This window comes from Chamaea fasciata, unplaced genomic scaffold, assembly GCF_029207755.1.
Source record: "Chamaea fasciata isolate MVZ Bird 193981 ecotype frontalis unplaced genomic scaffold, bChaFas1.0.hap1 SCAF_7, whole genome shotgun sequence".
Taxonomy (NCBI): Eukaryota; Metazoa; Chordata; class Aves; order Passeriformes; family Sylviidae; genus Chamaea; species Chamaea fasciata.
The window spans coordinates 14,656,709-14,673,405 of record NW_027094092.1 but is presented as its reverse complement, the minus strand read 5'-3'; the positions used below and the strand labels follow the sequence as shown (position 1 = coordinate 14,673,405).

Here is a 16,697-nt window from a genome sequence, read left to right as displayed (position 1 = left end):
TTTTCCCCCCGCAGCTCTCAATTTTGATGCAGTTTGTGAGCAGAAGTGAATCCTGGTGGAGACAGGTGAGGTTGGGCACTTTGCTGATTTCCTGTATGCACCTGCTGATTGAGGAAAATTTCTTTTTTGAAGTCATTGCCAGAGATCCTAACCCCAAAAGATTCCTTAGTAGTAGCCATGTACAACTATAATGTCCCATGGCATATTTACAACCTCTAGGTCACACAACGCAGCCAGTGCAAGAAAGGGGAGGGAAGTGCAAAAAAGATTTGAGGGGTGGCAGGTGAGTACAAACAAACCTTGACACAACAACCTACTGTGAGTCCTAGAACTTCTCAGTCATTAACTTTATCTTCAAAACTCCAGCAGGATTTCATCAGTGCTGTGCTTCATACTGGAGCATGAAACAGTAAATGTCTGACTTCAGGAAAGCAAAAGTAAGAGGTCTTTGTTCAGAAGGGAAACTGAAGTTTGGCACTATCTTATCTCCCATCTTTTCCACACATTTCTACAGGACGAGACAATGTTCAGCTGACCAGTTCTCACTGCAAAACTCAGATTAACATTCACGGAATGAATTTTGATGAAATCTGGAGACAACAGGGACAAATACCACAAGTAGCAATGACTGAATAAATGTCTACATATGAGACACCTGTTTTCTTTTTCATCTTGCCTTTTTACAATTGAAAAAATCATTTGCAAGAGGGAAGAAGCAACTAAGGAAGGCAGTTTGCAGAAACAAGACTGCAGGAGACTCAATCTGCAGCAACACATTTTTTTGCAGAGCTGGCATTAAAACTTATTGTTCCTCTTAGCAACTTTGCCAGGTGTTATGAATAGCCCTAAATTTACAGATAGGAGCAATCACTGCAAACACTGCTTACAAACCATAAATGCACTGCACAGAATTCTGCATGCAGCGGAACCTGTGGGGCACACAGAAGGTTATCAGAAATTACCTCCTGTCCAGCAGCAGCACTGCAAGCAGGCAGTGGCTCTGCTAGGATGAAGCAGGGGCTGCTCTGTGAGAATCACCCAGTCATTGACTTAATAACTGCTGGATAGACTGCAGTCCCTTCCTGCAAGTTGAAAACAGTGCAAGTGAGTGAAAAGGATCTTTTTTTTTTTGTAGGCTGCTCAAACTTTCAGAAATTTAGAAGAGAACTATTTGCACCATTTAGATGAAGTTCTAACCAATTCCTCCATAAAGAACTAGGCTCCATTATCAGTGAAGAGGGAAAAGCATGCTCTGCAGTAACTAAACAGCACCTCTGACCTTCTGCTCATTCCTCCTGCAGTGTTGTGCTTCTCACACTGAACCAGGAAATAGTTGAACAGATACATGTAAAATTATGAAGACTGAGTCAGAAGACAATAGTTAAATAAATACCAGTTAATCCACATACCGTAGATCTGTCTTGTAGGACTGGGAAATGAATATTGCCAAAGGCTGTTCCAGATATTGCATCCACCTGCAAGTATTTGCTGCTGGCTAAAGCTCAGCACATGCACTCTCATCAGCAGTGGCAGGACTCCCCAAAATATTGAGGACAAGAAAGAAAGAGAATGTTAGCTTAATTCAGAGTGCAATAAACTAATTATATCTTTTAATCATCAAAAGCATATAATGGCTTGTTGGAAGACTTGTTTAGTTTTGGGTGTTTGGTGGTTTTTCAAAGCACATTATAAAGTTAGTTAAGGATACAGCTCTTGTTTTCCAAGAATTTTAGGCCTTCAAACTCATGAATATAGAAAGCTGATTATTAGCTTCTTTAATGTGGCTATTTTACTACGAGTGTACAGCAGACATCACACACAAGAATGTCACAGAGGAATTGGGCATACACAATAAAAGCTCAGAAGCAATTACACTTTCATTATATAGTCTTAAACCCACATAAAGAATACGTTAGGACATTTATATTTTAGATCAACTGCCCTTCAGCAATAGTGAAAAATCACTGGAGAGAAAGACAAGAAGATAAAAATGCACTAACATGCTGCTGGCAGACTTGGCCATTAAAGTCACATCTTATGAACGAACATCTAAACATTTTGGAACAACATTTCATCTGTAACTGTTAAGCTGGAAAAAAGGCCTGTTTCCAAATGGATTCAACACATAAAATCACTTTTTTGGTTTTCTTCTGTTAACTAGCTAGGGCTTTTTCTCTGGAACTATCTCCTCAAAATTTTAACATGTCCAAATGGAAGTCCTTCGTAAGTTACAGACAAAGGCAAGTTTTCTTTCTTTTAATAGGGACAAAGGAGTGTATTGTTGAGATTTGTCATGTACAATTACCTGCATTGTTATGGAGATTACAGAACAAAGGCCCAACAGATCCACTTCCAGATCATACAGCCTTGTCCTTTCCCATAATTATGTCTTAAAATTAGATTTCATTCAACACATAGACAACACCAATATCTATCAGTGCTTAGCATGCGCTTAGGGACAGTTTCAACTATTTTAAAATGGATGTGGCAAAGCATTTAATTTTTCACTGATCACTCCAATGAACATGTTCAATTTAACAGTACCAATAAAGCATGGGGTTTTTTAGTTGGTTGTAAGAAGTCTTAAAACTAGAACACAGTTAATTAGAATTACTGGCTTGTCTATCACTCACTTGAAAAAAATGCAAAAGAAGCTTTCACAAAAATTTTTCCTTTTTTCCTTTCATCTCAGAAACAGGATTTTGAACAGCAGAGAGATTTTGAACTTTAAAAAAAACCAAATACAACAAAAAAAAACCAAACAACTTTTATCCTGCAAATATTAATGCTGCTCCTTTACCTCAAGTAAGACCATGTAGGTCTCCCTTCCTAAGATGTCAGATACAAAATCTATCAAACTGTGAGTTTAGAGCACCAGGCCTGTGTCTCTGACATGCCCAGTGTTCCAGCTGAAAAGGCCAGATCCTGATCTCAAAGCTGGGCTGCTCATTTCTCCCTGGTGCCCAGCTGCACAGAATGAGAGGTGAATTACCCTGAAAGAGTTATGTAAACTGAACCAAAGATAACGAACTTCCCCTAACAAATAACTTCTTTTTTTTGTTGAAGACACACGTTTACTAAGACTGTGGGAAAGAAACTGTGGTTACAATTCCTGTACTTCCCCTTTATAAAATAAAGTATAAATCCATAGAAGGTGAAAGCATCAAAGAACTCAGTTAACCACGCACAACCTACTTAGCAAAAAAAAAAAAAAAAAAGAAAAAAAAAATCACATCAGAACTGACCACCAAAAGGACATTTGGTATTGAACTTCAGGCCAAGTATTAGAAGAAGCAGCTGACCCTGCAAGCAGAAAGAATACTAGAATTTAGAAAGTGTAATTCACGTAGCAGCAACATCAAGGACTCAGTTCCAAACCTGGAATTATAAAACGTGCAGTGTCAAGAAGACTTTGGAATTCCTTTATCTGCCTTCACTAGAGAAAAGCAAATAAAGAAAACAGAATTTGATGATCCAAAAGGACCCTACCAATTTATTGTTGCCCATTTTATTTCCCCCTTGAGCTGATGTATTTTTAAGCGTGTAAAATTCCTGCAGAACCAAAGATCATGATCACAAAAGGAAGAAAATCCTAAACTCCCTTTTTAACACAATACAATTTTACATATGTAAAACTGATGCCAGCCACAGGCACCCATTCTTTTCCTCACATTGTGTTTCATAAAATGTCACATTTATTGGTTGAAAAGTACAGTGAAACCATGGCACATCTCATATCGTACTAAAACCACCAGAAAGGCCAAGTCAGTATCTTTTGATGGTTCCACACTGCTACTTTCCGCTAATGTGCATTTCTTACACCTGCATCCCAGAGGGAAACAGTGGAAGCCCTTCTCTTTGTCAGCCAAAACCACATCTTGGTCTCAGAGAGCTCATTTACCCCAAACCCCTGCCAGCACACCAGACTGGTTGCCTTTCCAATCCAGATGTCCCTGGTGGTGGAAGCCTCGTGCATTTCCACTCCAGCATCCATCCTGCTCTTTCCACTTCAGAGCACAGAGGCCACCTTGCACAAAGTCAAGCAGCAGAGCAGATTTTGACAAATAAAGAAGGTAACTAAAATGAAGTCTCACAATTTTCCCCTTCTGTATCATGAGACCTTCAGGAAAATTAAGTTGAAAGTTGCAAGAGGACAGTCTGGGACTCCATTGTCTGAGCTATTTTGGGAATGAGGAAACCCTGGGAAGGAAAGGCAGCAGAAAGAAGCAATCTCCACTTATCAACATGGACTGTTGATCCTCCAGGCACAACAACTGCTATGGGGAGGCAGCAGGAAGCCTTCCCTGCCTGTAATACCATGGGCAGTCCCATGCTTTGCTGCTCATTTAGGCTGGCCTGCCCCAAAGCTAAGCTCTGCTGCCCCACCCTTTGCAGCATCCTCCTGTGTCATGAGTCAAGGTGGCCCCCACAAACCAATCTTCTGGCTGGCATCCTTCACATGGCTCTCTCCTTCCTTCGAGAAAAAGAGCTGGTAGAAAATACCATTTGAAAGGGAGGACTCAAAAGCAGGTATGTAGAAACAGACCAGCCAGCAGTTCATGTGTGTATATAAGAAAATAAACAAGGAAGCTTATTAACAAGTGCTCTGATTTACTAGAGCCCAAGTGCACAAGGGGAAATAATGACTGAAAGCTCTGTCTAAGCTCCGCCAAGAGGGGGAATGCAGAAACAAAAGCCACCAGCATTCCTGTGCAAAGACACCCTCCAGAGCCATCCACCATTGCAGAGACAAACCACCAGCAAGCAGAGTGAGATGTGTAACATCATGAACTGGACCAGGAGTCTTCTTACAGGCATGCAGAGTTAGCACCCACCTGCCAAGACATCCATGACTGATTCATTTTGACACACTCCATCCACAAAAAAAAAAAAAAAAAAAAAAAAAAAAACCCCAAAAAAAAAAACACCAACAAAAAAACCCCATCCTGCTGAACTAGCAGAAGCAGAGGCTTTTAAATATACATTTAAAGCCATGCCAAGCTACAATCCCTCAATGACCAAGGACGGGCTGGGTTTCCACAAAGCTGGTCTGCACAAATAACCCCCTTCGGGGAACACTCCCATGCAGGCTAAGTGCAGGCCAACTGCTTGCAAGCTGGCAGACACCAAAAAAATAAAACCCCTACCAAAATAGTGTCAAAAGGAAGTAAGGAATTACTCTGAGAATGCACCTAATCTCAGAGCCAGCTGTGTTGTAGATACAAATCTAACAGCCTATCAAGGGAAAGCTCCCAGGCACTCACCTGGGCTATGATGGGAGAGAGGGCTCCAGCACTTTGGGGCTCAGAAGAACTAAGAGGCTGCATCTGCTTACCAGGCCACAAGAGACAGGCTGTAATTTGCAATAAACCTCTGCACCTGATGTTCAAGTCTTTACTTGATGATTTTACAGTCTCAGAAGCAAAAATTTCTCACCTTCAATGAGGAAAATAGGGCTGAAGTTCACACAAATTATTCTTTATACTCAAGCCCTGGCTCATTTGGTGCACAGAACACAGAAACCAGTACTACAGTATGTGGACAGCGTTCTCCTGCACACCACAAAGCCAAACCAATCAACCAAAAAACCATTAAGCCCTTCCAATAAACAAAACACCCAACCCAACATTCAAAGAAAGCATCCATATCCTCAACCCTAAAGCAGAAGCCCACACACAGAACACAACAAAACCTTTGCAAGCAGTAGTAACTTCCCAATGACACACTAGGTATTTCTTTTACTTGTTCGGTTTGGCTAAAACTGTACAAAAGAATGAGAAAATTCACAAGTGTACCAAACAAACAGGAGGGACAAGAAGAACAGGAAACAAGCAGATGGGCAACACTGGAGAGAAAAAGACACTTCCAGGCAGTGTCTAGGAGAGCCTGAATGTGACCCTAAGAGGGGTCCCTTCTCCTCCCCAAAACAGTACTTATGTCAAACACAGCTTTAGCCCTCTTCCCCACTCATACCAGCTGGGTTTGAAGCACTATGTATAGCCAAGGTCAGTTATAGACCCCACAGGCAAACAGCAACATCACCCCTCCCTCCAGTGAGAGCTGCCATTTCTTCTTCTTTGTAGGTGCAATTTCTTCAATTCTGAGACACAGTGAAAAGCACAGTTACCTTTCTTCTATTACACTTCTACCACTGGAGAAAGAAGCTTTCCTACATGGCCTTTGGTATCTTCACAGAGAGCACAGAAGGAAAAGAGTGATGGGTGGACTGCTTGGTTTCTAATATCAAGGGGTTCCTCCAATTTCCTGATGATGGTAGGAAAAGAAGTACTTTCAGTGACATGCCAAATACCAACAACATTTATGGAAAGATACAGACATACCTTTCCCTGCCTTTTCCACTGAAAGCCCATGAAGGCCATAGAAGATAACCAAAGGAGGCCATGAATTTATTGATTCAGCTCTGGTTGGACCACATTTACATGTCCATTCTTTGCTGGATTACAGAAATACTTTTCCCACTTAATCTTGGATTTTTCTCCTGGAATTTTGGATTAATAGCCCCAGAAGGCCTGTTTATGTGCAGATACATTTGGGAACAGCTGGAAAGCACTTAGAGAAGAGCCTTGCTGCAGCCTTCCAAAGCAGCGCATCTGTTTTGTTCTTCTCTTCCTGCGATCACTCTTTCCCCTACACTCTTTGCTTTCTAACACTTCATATTAACGCATGTTCACCCCCTCCCAATTAAAGTCCTCCCCTGCACAGTCATCTCCTACTGAAAATTAATTTCCTACTGATAGCTCCATTTAAGGCAAAGCTCTTTCACTCTCCCATCCCTACATAGCAGTAGGCCCTCTCTGCTGGAGAAAATTCAACTAGCTCCTCCTACACTTCCAGCACTTCCTTTCACGACGTTCAAGGTACTATTTGCATTCAAATTTTAGAGTCAAACTAAAAGCATCAGGCTAACAACCAGATGTGCAGCCACCAACTGGTTTAATAGTGTCTCTGGCCTTTGTGCACACCGAGAATCTTTCAAGCAGGCAAGTAAATGTCACAGATTCGCACCTGCAAACATCCAAGTACCCAACCACTCTCCAACAGTGTCAAAATGCTCCCTCTATGATACACTGTAACTCCAGTAGAAAGAAGGAAATGCATAAATTAAAATTATAGAGATTATGCCCTGCACAATGAACAACCAAAGATTTTAAAACAGCAGCAATTTCCCTCATATTTAGAAACTCCAACCATAAAAAAAAAATTACATGCCATGAAAATTCTCCACAAAGACGTGCATGTAGCTCACATAATTGAGGAAGTACTAATAATAGCATGGCTGTTTGCACAGACAACATTTCCACTGTGGGCCTGAATTCTGATCTCAAATATGCAGAAGAAGATATTTTGTTGTGTGTTGCTGGCTGGAGACTCAAAGTATTGGAAACCATGTGAGTGTGCTGCAATGTGCAGCCAGCCGATGCCTCTAAGGAAGCGCTAGGCACATCCATGCCACGCTGAAGACAAAGCCTCCATTGAGCACTGCAGAAGGTGCTTGTGTTGTGGGGCTTTGCAGGGAACACAAAGAAGCTCAGGAAATTAACCTGTGTTGCCGTTTTAAACAAAAATCAAAGCAGTCATCACAGAAAAATAACCTGGCCTGGCAAATGAAGTTTATTTCTAAGCTCTGCAGACAGAAGCAAACTGGTTCGCAGCTACAGCTTCCCCTTCTGGTCTGTGCTGCTTAAGTTCAGGCCTGCTCAGCTCTCCTGATCAGCAATGCTCATACCCGTGTTTTTAACAGTGGCCATTAAAGGGTTTACCCCAGAAGTGCATGAATAGAAGCAGCAAGGGAGCCTTGCACTTCTCAGTCTTGTTTCTCTTGTAAGCCTCTCAATGAGCTGTAAGTAGACCAGTCACAAAGTTTAATGGAAATTACTATGAACTACTTCTTGCATGTGCTGAAGATTACCCAGAAAAATTTCACGAACTAAAATTTAAATTTACTGTACTACACAGAAGATGACTCAACGAGGCTGATTAATAATGACCAATATATGGCAGAAATTATCTCGCATGCAGCATACACACACGGTAAGCCCACATTTGAGATAAGATGGTTCTTCATTTAAACTCCTCAGCTGGAAATTCAGACCAGTAATTAAGTTATAATCCTATATAATCAACTCACACAGTATCAGTAGTTCTGTGTATGGAATAAGATGTAACAACACGCTATTAGGTCCACATAAAAGGCATCTGTAATTCTAAACACCAAAACAAGCTAAAAAAACACCGTCTGTTGCTCTTTTACTAAAAGATGTTATTTATCATATCACTAATATAATCACTCTCAATAAAATACAGAGAGCAAGGTTCATTTTTTTAACAGCTCCAACCTTGCCCACTATGCTGTAATTCCTCAAAAATAAGTGAGATGCTTATCCTTGAGTAAAAGACACCACGGAAAGATCATGTGCCCATCACACCACTGAGGAGCTGCCATGACACAGCTGCTCCACAGCTCCGGCTGCTTCCCAGTCCCTGCGTGTGCTTGGGCCCACAGTGGTGTCAGTGTGGAGCACTGTCCCCACAGACATCTGAGAGGCAACACATAGGCCAGACGCAGCCCAGAGAGCCACTTCCACCCCACCTGCTGCCTTCCCACTCAGGGGCTGGCTGGGAGACTGCAGAGACGGGGCAACAGTTCTTACGGGCAACACATGAAGCCCAGCTCACGCCACACATCTGACAGTCCTGCCAGCTGCTGTCACCTTCCTACAGCAGCTAAATGCCTCCCCAGGCAGTGCCAGGCCATGTCCCTGTACCTGAGCACATGCCACACCTCAAACAACACCGGCCAACTCTAACACCCACCTGAGCCTATACAAAGAACCCTACACAAAGAGCAGAACTGTGCCCTATTAGAGAACATCCTCATTTTTAGGGGGCAAGACCATGTGAACAGCATTGGGCAACAAGACTATCGTGCTTAAAGCACAGCCTCCAAGCCAGGCTTTATTCTCCATCCTTACTGCTTATAGGCTATAGACACATATATTTTCAAATATGAGTTATTCCACCCACCCTGACATAAGGGACCGTGGTGAAATTTCGTAATTTCAAATGAGAGGATGATTTGCAGAACCACACCATCAGTGAGCACCTAGTTTACATCCTATTCCTCTAAGGAAAAAATCCTAAAGGACCTTTCTCCCCACCTGTCTGCAGTTTAAGCATGTGCTCCTAATGTTCAGAACTCCACCAGGTGCTGATCAGCACTAATTAAGAAGCCTGGTAAACTGAGACTTCCCTGCCTCAGCCTTCACATTCACAGATACAATTAAGCCAAAATCGAGGATGCTGTCTTCCAACTTTTCAATAGTGACACTATGAGCTGCAGAGTCCCCACCTGAAATTATGAGCCTCACCAAGATCTGCAATCTGACCTGTGTCCTGTAGCATGTAGACAGGAGCACTGATAACATCAGGGGATGACAAGACCTAGTTGAGGGTCTGCAGCTAGGTCCCCAGATGATGAACACATAAATGTAACTACATGTAATTAAGGAGAGGGTCCACTTTTTTAGTATTAATAATCATACTAGACACCAATTAACAGCCTGACTTAGAGAACATTAGATATCACTAAGTCACAAGATATCATACCCAGCTTGAAAAGAAAAACTACAAGCAACAGAGGTCATGGCAGGCAGATCCTGCAAGCCTGTACCCAAGGGCAATGTAGGCCTCTTCTGAGATCTTCCAAAATGCCGGCGTACTTTAACACCCAATTGAGTTTTAGCTCTTATTCAGAAGAGATTTTTAAATCCAGGCTTGGTGCAACAACAGAGAACAAATGACAAAACACTGCAAGGTACACCAACCTGAAACAGACAAGGAAGCAAATGTTTACAACAGTCATTGGCTGCAATCACAAGCTGGTGCCAACGCCAGGTAAGGAAAAAGTAGTCAAAAATGTAAAGCAGCAGTACAGTTCTGCTCTGCAGCTCTCAGGCAGATCTGTCACCACAGATTACTGAGCACCTTGGTTCCTATCAACACACATTCACACTTGTGTAGCAGAAACCACTGAGGCAGAGAGGACAAGCGGGTACATCTGGAAGCAAAAGTTCAGCAAGCCCCAGAACGTCAGAGTTCACAGCAGCCATGAAGCACTCCTACGGGAGCGCTGAGAACACCATCAGCTGAGGGAAGCCAGGGTGAGAGAGACTGTGCCCGCATGCTGAGCGGGTCACCTGGCAAGCGCTCTGATTTACATCACTGAAAGGTGTTCTTGGAAGAACATCCTGCAACACACGTGGGAACAGAGCGGGGCCTCAAAGCCAAGCGTGCTGGCCAAGGCCTCCTGCCGATAGGATCTGCTGCCCTGCACCGCCAGGGCTGCTCGCTCCGCACCACGGCAGCATTTTCCCGTGGAAACTCCGCGCTGATCCCGAAAGCTGTAATCCAGCGGGTGATACGCACGGGCAATGCACAGACACCCTATTACCACATATACCCTGTAAATATAATTAACCAGGAGCGACACGAGGAGGGCAGGCTACAACACCGGGGAGATGAGAGCCGTCCCTGTCGTACCCAAGGCAGCATTTACCCAGGAAAACAACCGGGGCAGCCTCACGCCCCGAAAGGAGCCACGGGGCTGCACCGCCTGGTCAAACCCCAACACAGCCCCCGCTGCGGCCGGGCGGGGGACAGGGGGAGGCCGCGGGGATCCCGCCCCAGGTGAGCGACGCCCCCGCCGGGCCCCACCGCGGCCCCCTGCCTCCCCTGCCCTCCCCTCCGCGGGCGGCACCGGCGGAGCCGCGGCGGTACAAAGCCCGAGCCCGGCCGCACACCTGCCCCGCCGGCTTCCCCGCCGAGCCGCGGGCGCCGAGCCGGGGCAGCCGCGGCGGGGGCAGGTGCGGCAGCCCCCCGCCTCCCGCAGCTCGGTCTCACCTCGGCCGGCAGCAGCAGCAGCGGCGGCAGCAGCAGGAGGCAGGGCAGGGGCAGCCGCCTCATGGTGGCGGAGAGCGCTCCCCGCTGCGCGCACGGCCGCTCAGCCCGACGCCGCCGCCCCCGGAGACATGGCCGGGCTGAGCCCCGCACCGCCCGGCGTCCCGGCCCTCCCCCGCGCCCCGCCCTACGAGAGGCGGGGGGACGGAGCCGCGGGGGAAGCCCTGCGCGGGGCGGAGTGAGGGGGCGAGCGGGGCAGCGGCCGCCGCAGAGCCGGGCCGGTCAGTTCTCTGCGCCGCCGCTCCTCGCCTTCTTCCGCCGGCCCCTCGCCCGCGGCTTAAATGGCCGTCTGGCAGCGGGCGGAGGGGCTGCGGCTGGCGCTTCCCCGCCTTTCCCCCTCCCTCTCTCCCTGCCGGCATCTGACATCTCCCCCGCCAAGCCGGGCCGGGCGAGGAAGTGGCTCCCTCCGAAAGTTTCCCGGTCTCCGCCGGCACCCGCGGAGGGAGCGGCGCCGCGGGGCGCGCCCCGCCGCCCGCCCGGCCCTGGCACGGTGCTCGGGGGCGGGCGATCGCAGAAGGGTGAGGGGTAAGGCGAGGTTAACCCAGCCCCGGGGACTGCGCCGCCGGCCCCGCCGCCGGCCGGAGGCGAGCGCTGCCCCGTCCGTCGCCAGACGCGGCCCCGGGCGGGGTAAGGGGCGGCCGAGCCCCGCCGAGGGTTTGCCGCAGTGAGGGGCTCTGCTTGTTGCACCATCTTCCGTCCCCAAACCGTCCCCCGAGAAAGTCTCATCCCGCTCCAAGCATGGGTTTGGACGTGTTTTATCCGTGTCATCAAAAGGGACGTGACATCATCAAACGCAATCACTTTTATAACCTTAACTTACTTCCCAGGCTCGGTGAAGTGTTCCACATTTCATTCATCTTGGATAAGGGAAAGGGGGAGGCAGGGACAGCTTACAGAGCATATCTTTAATTACGGAAACACTGGCAGTCCTCATTTTCTCAGAAGTTTTGAGCTCATATGTTTGTCATTTCCCTGTCTTTTCTGAGTCTTCAAAACATATGCATAGCATTACGGAAGCAACTTTTTCCATGGGAGTTCATGGGAAAATTCACAATAAGGACATTGGGGTTGTTCTCTGGAAAAGAGAAGGCTTCTGGGAAACGGTGTTGGAGCCTCTCAGTACTGAAAGGGAGCTTGTAAGAAAGATGGGAACAGACTTTTTAGCATGGCCTGTTGATACAGGACAAGAGGGAATTGCTCTAAACTAAAAGACGGTCGATTCACACTAGATATAAGGTGAATCACTGGAACAGGTTCCCCAGGGCAGTTGTAGATATACTATCCCTGGAGATGTTAAAGGGCACGTTGGGCAGGGCTCTCAGCAACCTGATGGAGTTGGAGGTGTTCCTGCTTATCACAGGGCAGCTGGACTAAGTCACCTTTAAACGTTCCTTCGAACCTAAACTATTCCATCATTCTGTAAGGGCACACACAGACCTTGTTTGGGAGGCTGAGACTTACAGCTGGAGTTAGTCAGTGTATAGGCATCACTTCATATCAGTATGATTTGTAGGAACTAGATAATTACTTCAGAAAAGGGGTTTGTTTTTAATGTTAGGGAGTACTGAAATGAGGTAATAAACGCTATACAAAAAACATTAATAAAACTTTTTATGCTTTCCATTCTGAAAAGCACCTGAGATTTTTTTTCCAGCTGAAGACTCCTCCTGATGAACCACACACCTGACAGAAGTCTCACTGCCTGCTGCGAAGTTGTTATGCTGACATAACTTCTGCAGATCAAACCCTACCATTTGGAAATTACAGCTCTGACTCATAAAATAAATTCCCTGTTGCTGCTCCTTATGCCTGGGCAGACCCCAGTGGGTTTAAGTTGCCAAACTGCAGCTTCTGGCCAGACTGGGTTCCATTGTCTGGGCTGCACCTTAAGTGCCACAGCTGCACTTGAGCAAGCACACTTGGTCATCCTTGGCTCCAGCCCAGTGGGAACAGCGTGGCTGTTTTTAATTGCATACTTTTCTAGTACAAAAGCCTGGTAACTAATCCAGTTGTCCTTGAAATTCAGTGGGAATCTCTTCACTGATGTCAGCAGTAATGGCAGCCAGCTCTGAAAGAGAAAATTAAATTTAAAAAAATTAAAAATGCACCAAGGAAGCAAGAAGTGGGGTTCTCACCTGTTAAAATTTTAAGTATCTCCAAGCTGATGTTGCCATCTCCAGACTCTAGACATCCTTGGACTTTTAAGGGCACTCATTCTTCTTCATTGAAGAGGCCACTGAACTCAATTTAGAAGCAAAGGGCATTATATTTCTTAGGCTATGTTAATTCTTTGTTCCAGAGAGCAACTGGGCAGCTACATCACTATTACAGGAAGCTGAGCTCTTTTGACCACACCACGTCTGTCTGGATCTGGTATAACTGGTGGGGATTTTCAAATAGAAGAGACATGGAATCTGTAATTAATTACTTTCTCATTAGCACTTGTGGCTGAGTGTATGTCATGACTACTTGTATGTCACATACCTGAACCAGGAGGCCTATGAAGTTCTGGGACACATTCTCATTTCTGGAGCATCCAAATTAGTAGAGAACTGCATTAAATTTGCTTGTAGAGATCTCTAAGCAGAGTATTTCTAGGATTGTAGTAAAACATTGCCTTTATGGCATATCTTTAATTATAACCGTAACTAATGCCATCAGTAGGATTTATGCACAGTGGGTTAAACTGGCACACAGAGAGCATGGGTTTGTTACTGTTTCAGGGTATCTTTCTGACTGAATCTTACCAAACCTCAAGGGAAGAACTGACTCCTTTCCAGAAACATTTCTGGGGTGTTGGAAGTACCCAGCTTCCAACTATCAGGGACTCTTGTCTGGACAGAGGAGTGAACTATGAAGATTCATAAACATTTGGAAAGACTCAGATAGATATGCTGAAGGTGGCCACAAGAAAAGGGGAAAAAAAGGGTCAAGAAATATCCGGCACTAAAAAGTGTCATTATCTTGTAACATAAAAATGCAATTTCTGTTTGATTCACTGGAGGAAAAATTAAAAAGAAAACCACTGAGAGCAATCAAACTTTTTTTCCTTATGTACAGATTCTAGAGGAATATTTGTGTCCTCTTCACTGCTTAAAATTCTGGGAGAAGGGTTCCAAAAAAGCTTTTCTGATTAGATTTTGAGAGCTCCATGGAGAAAGAATCACACGTGTACTTGATTGCTTCCTTCGATCAATGCTCCTGCCCTTTATAGCACACTCTGGTTCACTGCTACCCATGCACACCTCAGGGAAGAGATGCCTCTCAAAGAGCGTGATTCATGCCATAACTGGAGCCTTCACATGCTGAAAATGGAAAAGGGAAATTAAAAGCCAAATTTTTTCAAGTTCTTCCAGGCGCAAATCATTCAGCAGTAATAACCATCACAACACAAACAATTTCCTAGGAATAAGAGGCTCAAGGTTGCATTTCAGGCCACAGGATCTTCACAGCTTGTTACTAATCTGCTGGAAATTTCCTGAATTACAACTGCTACTGCCTAATTGTTTCTATAAGTGAGTTTTGTTTATTCTACAGGCTCTTATTAAAGCTATATGTGTGACAGGTTTATGAAACTGAGTAGGTGTTGCTTCTGGGCTAAAGCTTCTTCTTTTTAACTCACTGGAAGTTAATTTGTGCATCTGAGTCATAAAACATCTTCAAATGGAAGTGTCAGAAAGAAGTTGCTCCACATCCTTATGATCCAGTTTCGAAAGAGAGCTAAGTTTGAGTTATGTTGGGCCCCTGCACACAAATCCAGAGAGAAGGTGCATATTACTTATGGGTGCTCTAGTTTACACCATGAGGAATACTACTAATTCTCTGGGCAAAATTGGAAGGCTGCAAAAATATAGTGATCCAAAGCTGTCCAATTAGGAGGAGTTACCTTGGCTGGTAATACTTGTCTTTCACTGAGACTGCCAGTAGAATACACTTTTAAAAAGAAAAAAAAATCAGAATGGTCATATTTAACTGCATAGCACAGCCAGCTTTGATCACAATAGTGTATTCTCATTAGTTATTCCCAGTTTCATTCATCAGCTCAATGGGCAGTGTCAGCCAAAGTATCGAATTGTTGAGCACAGTCGGGGAAGGAGTTGAGAACAATGCAGAGAACATGGTTTTGCCAATGTGTAAAACCCAGGTGCACCCATGTCCTGACTGAGGCTTGTCACTGCTCTCAGCATTGCAAGTGGGACAGAATGGTCTGAGGGAAGGTACCAAGAAGGGCAGGTAAAGAAATGTGGATGATGGTGCAGCTGTCTTATCAAGGGAATTTAAAAAAGCTGGGAGTTTTCAACCAGGAGAGGAGAAAGCTCCTTGGAAATAAGATGAATGAAAAACTTGTTCACTAAATCCAATTTAACAGTCACAATAAAGTGCTTTTGTACATGGCAGGCAACGAGCTTGTGAAATATGTAGTCACAGCAGGTTTTAAAGGCAAACAGTATGAGCAGTTCCAAAACTTCATGGACACATTCATGGACAATATGTCCATAAACAGGGAGAAGGCAGAGATGAGTCTGTAATGTTTGGATGCTGGGAATGGTACTCAGAGCGCAGTCAGGTTAGTTTGTTCTTCCTGAACAGAATCTCCAAAAGCCACTGCTGGAGACAGGGTACCAGATGGATTCATCACTGACTGGGCAAGTAGCACGTTCCTTGACTACTGTTTACAGCCAAAACAGTGCAAAGCACAAGGATACAGCATATATAAGAAACAAGTGTATTAGCATGTGGCTTGCTACCTCAGCAAGACAGGTAACATGCAGCAGGGTATGTTACTATTGTCATTCTCAAAGGAGGAAGTGCTTTCTGCTGTGATTTCAGACTGGGGTCCAAGATCTGCTCTGGCTTTGCTTTCCCTTGCAAGTCCTCAGATTCAGACATTGTGGGACATCTGTGACTCACACAGAATTCCAAATGAACTTCTGTCCTGTCCATCACTGCTCAGTGCCCTGGAGCAATGGGAGCCCAAAGTGCTCTTTCTGGTTCACATTGCTCTGGCTCTTACACCACCTCAGACCATAAAAGGGTCCTCCAGGTTTCCATGTACCGCTGAACCCAAAGAGGAATCTTTCGGGAACAACTCTCAAGCAGAACCACAAGTCCCTTTTACACTGCAACAGTGGAATACTACACTAACCTCAGCAGCAGCTTTGGTGAAAAAACAGTGAAAGGCTAAATGCCTTACCTGGTATTTAGCCACGGACACGATGGTCATGCCATCATGAGGGATGCAGAAAGGTTTCAAATGTTGGATGGGACTCTAAACCGATTTCTGCTGGTACAAGCCCTCCCCAGCCTGTAGCTGCAGGGGGTACTGGTTGGGGACTGCTGGGTAGTTTTTTAGCTCCTAAACAGTACCTTTTTATTTTTTCATTACAAGGCGTTAAAGGTGCATTGAGCTGCTAGCAGGGCCATCTTTCAGGAGGGTGAAACAGACAGGGTATTCAAAGAAAACATGGCATTTCTTACAATGAGAGGGAAGTTAACTTGAGTTCTGGTCCCAGGTTTGGGATGGTTTTATTTTGATTGAGGGGGTGAAGACAATTTTTGCTGTGGGGGCCTGCAAAAAACAAAAAACAAACCTGAAAGAACTGTTTGGTTTGTTTTGTTTTGTTTTTTAACACAATTTTCAAAAAGACTTTAAAGTGCCATAGCTGAAAATGACTTTTTGGAAGTCGATAACACCTTCAATCTCTTAAATTCACTCAGTG

General features: G+C 45.0%; 1 protein-coding gene across 1 annotated transcript in view; it reads right to left on the bottom strand.

Moving 5' to 3' along the window:
• LOC136292242 (receptor-type tyrosine-protein phosphatase eta-like) overlaps positions 1 to 11,336 on the bottom strand; it is a 73,547-nt gene extending 62,211 nt beyond the window's left edge. Inside the window, 3 exon segments of the mRNA XM_066187672.1 lie at positions 10,921 to 11,196; positions 11,198 to 11,254; positions 11,256 to 11,336. Of these exon segments, the coding sequence (XP_066043769.1) occupies positions 10,921 to 11,196; positions 11,198 to 11,254; positions 11,256 to 11,336 (414 nt within the window).
• Between the last annotated feature and the right edge of the window lie 5,361 nt (positions 11,337 to 16,697).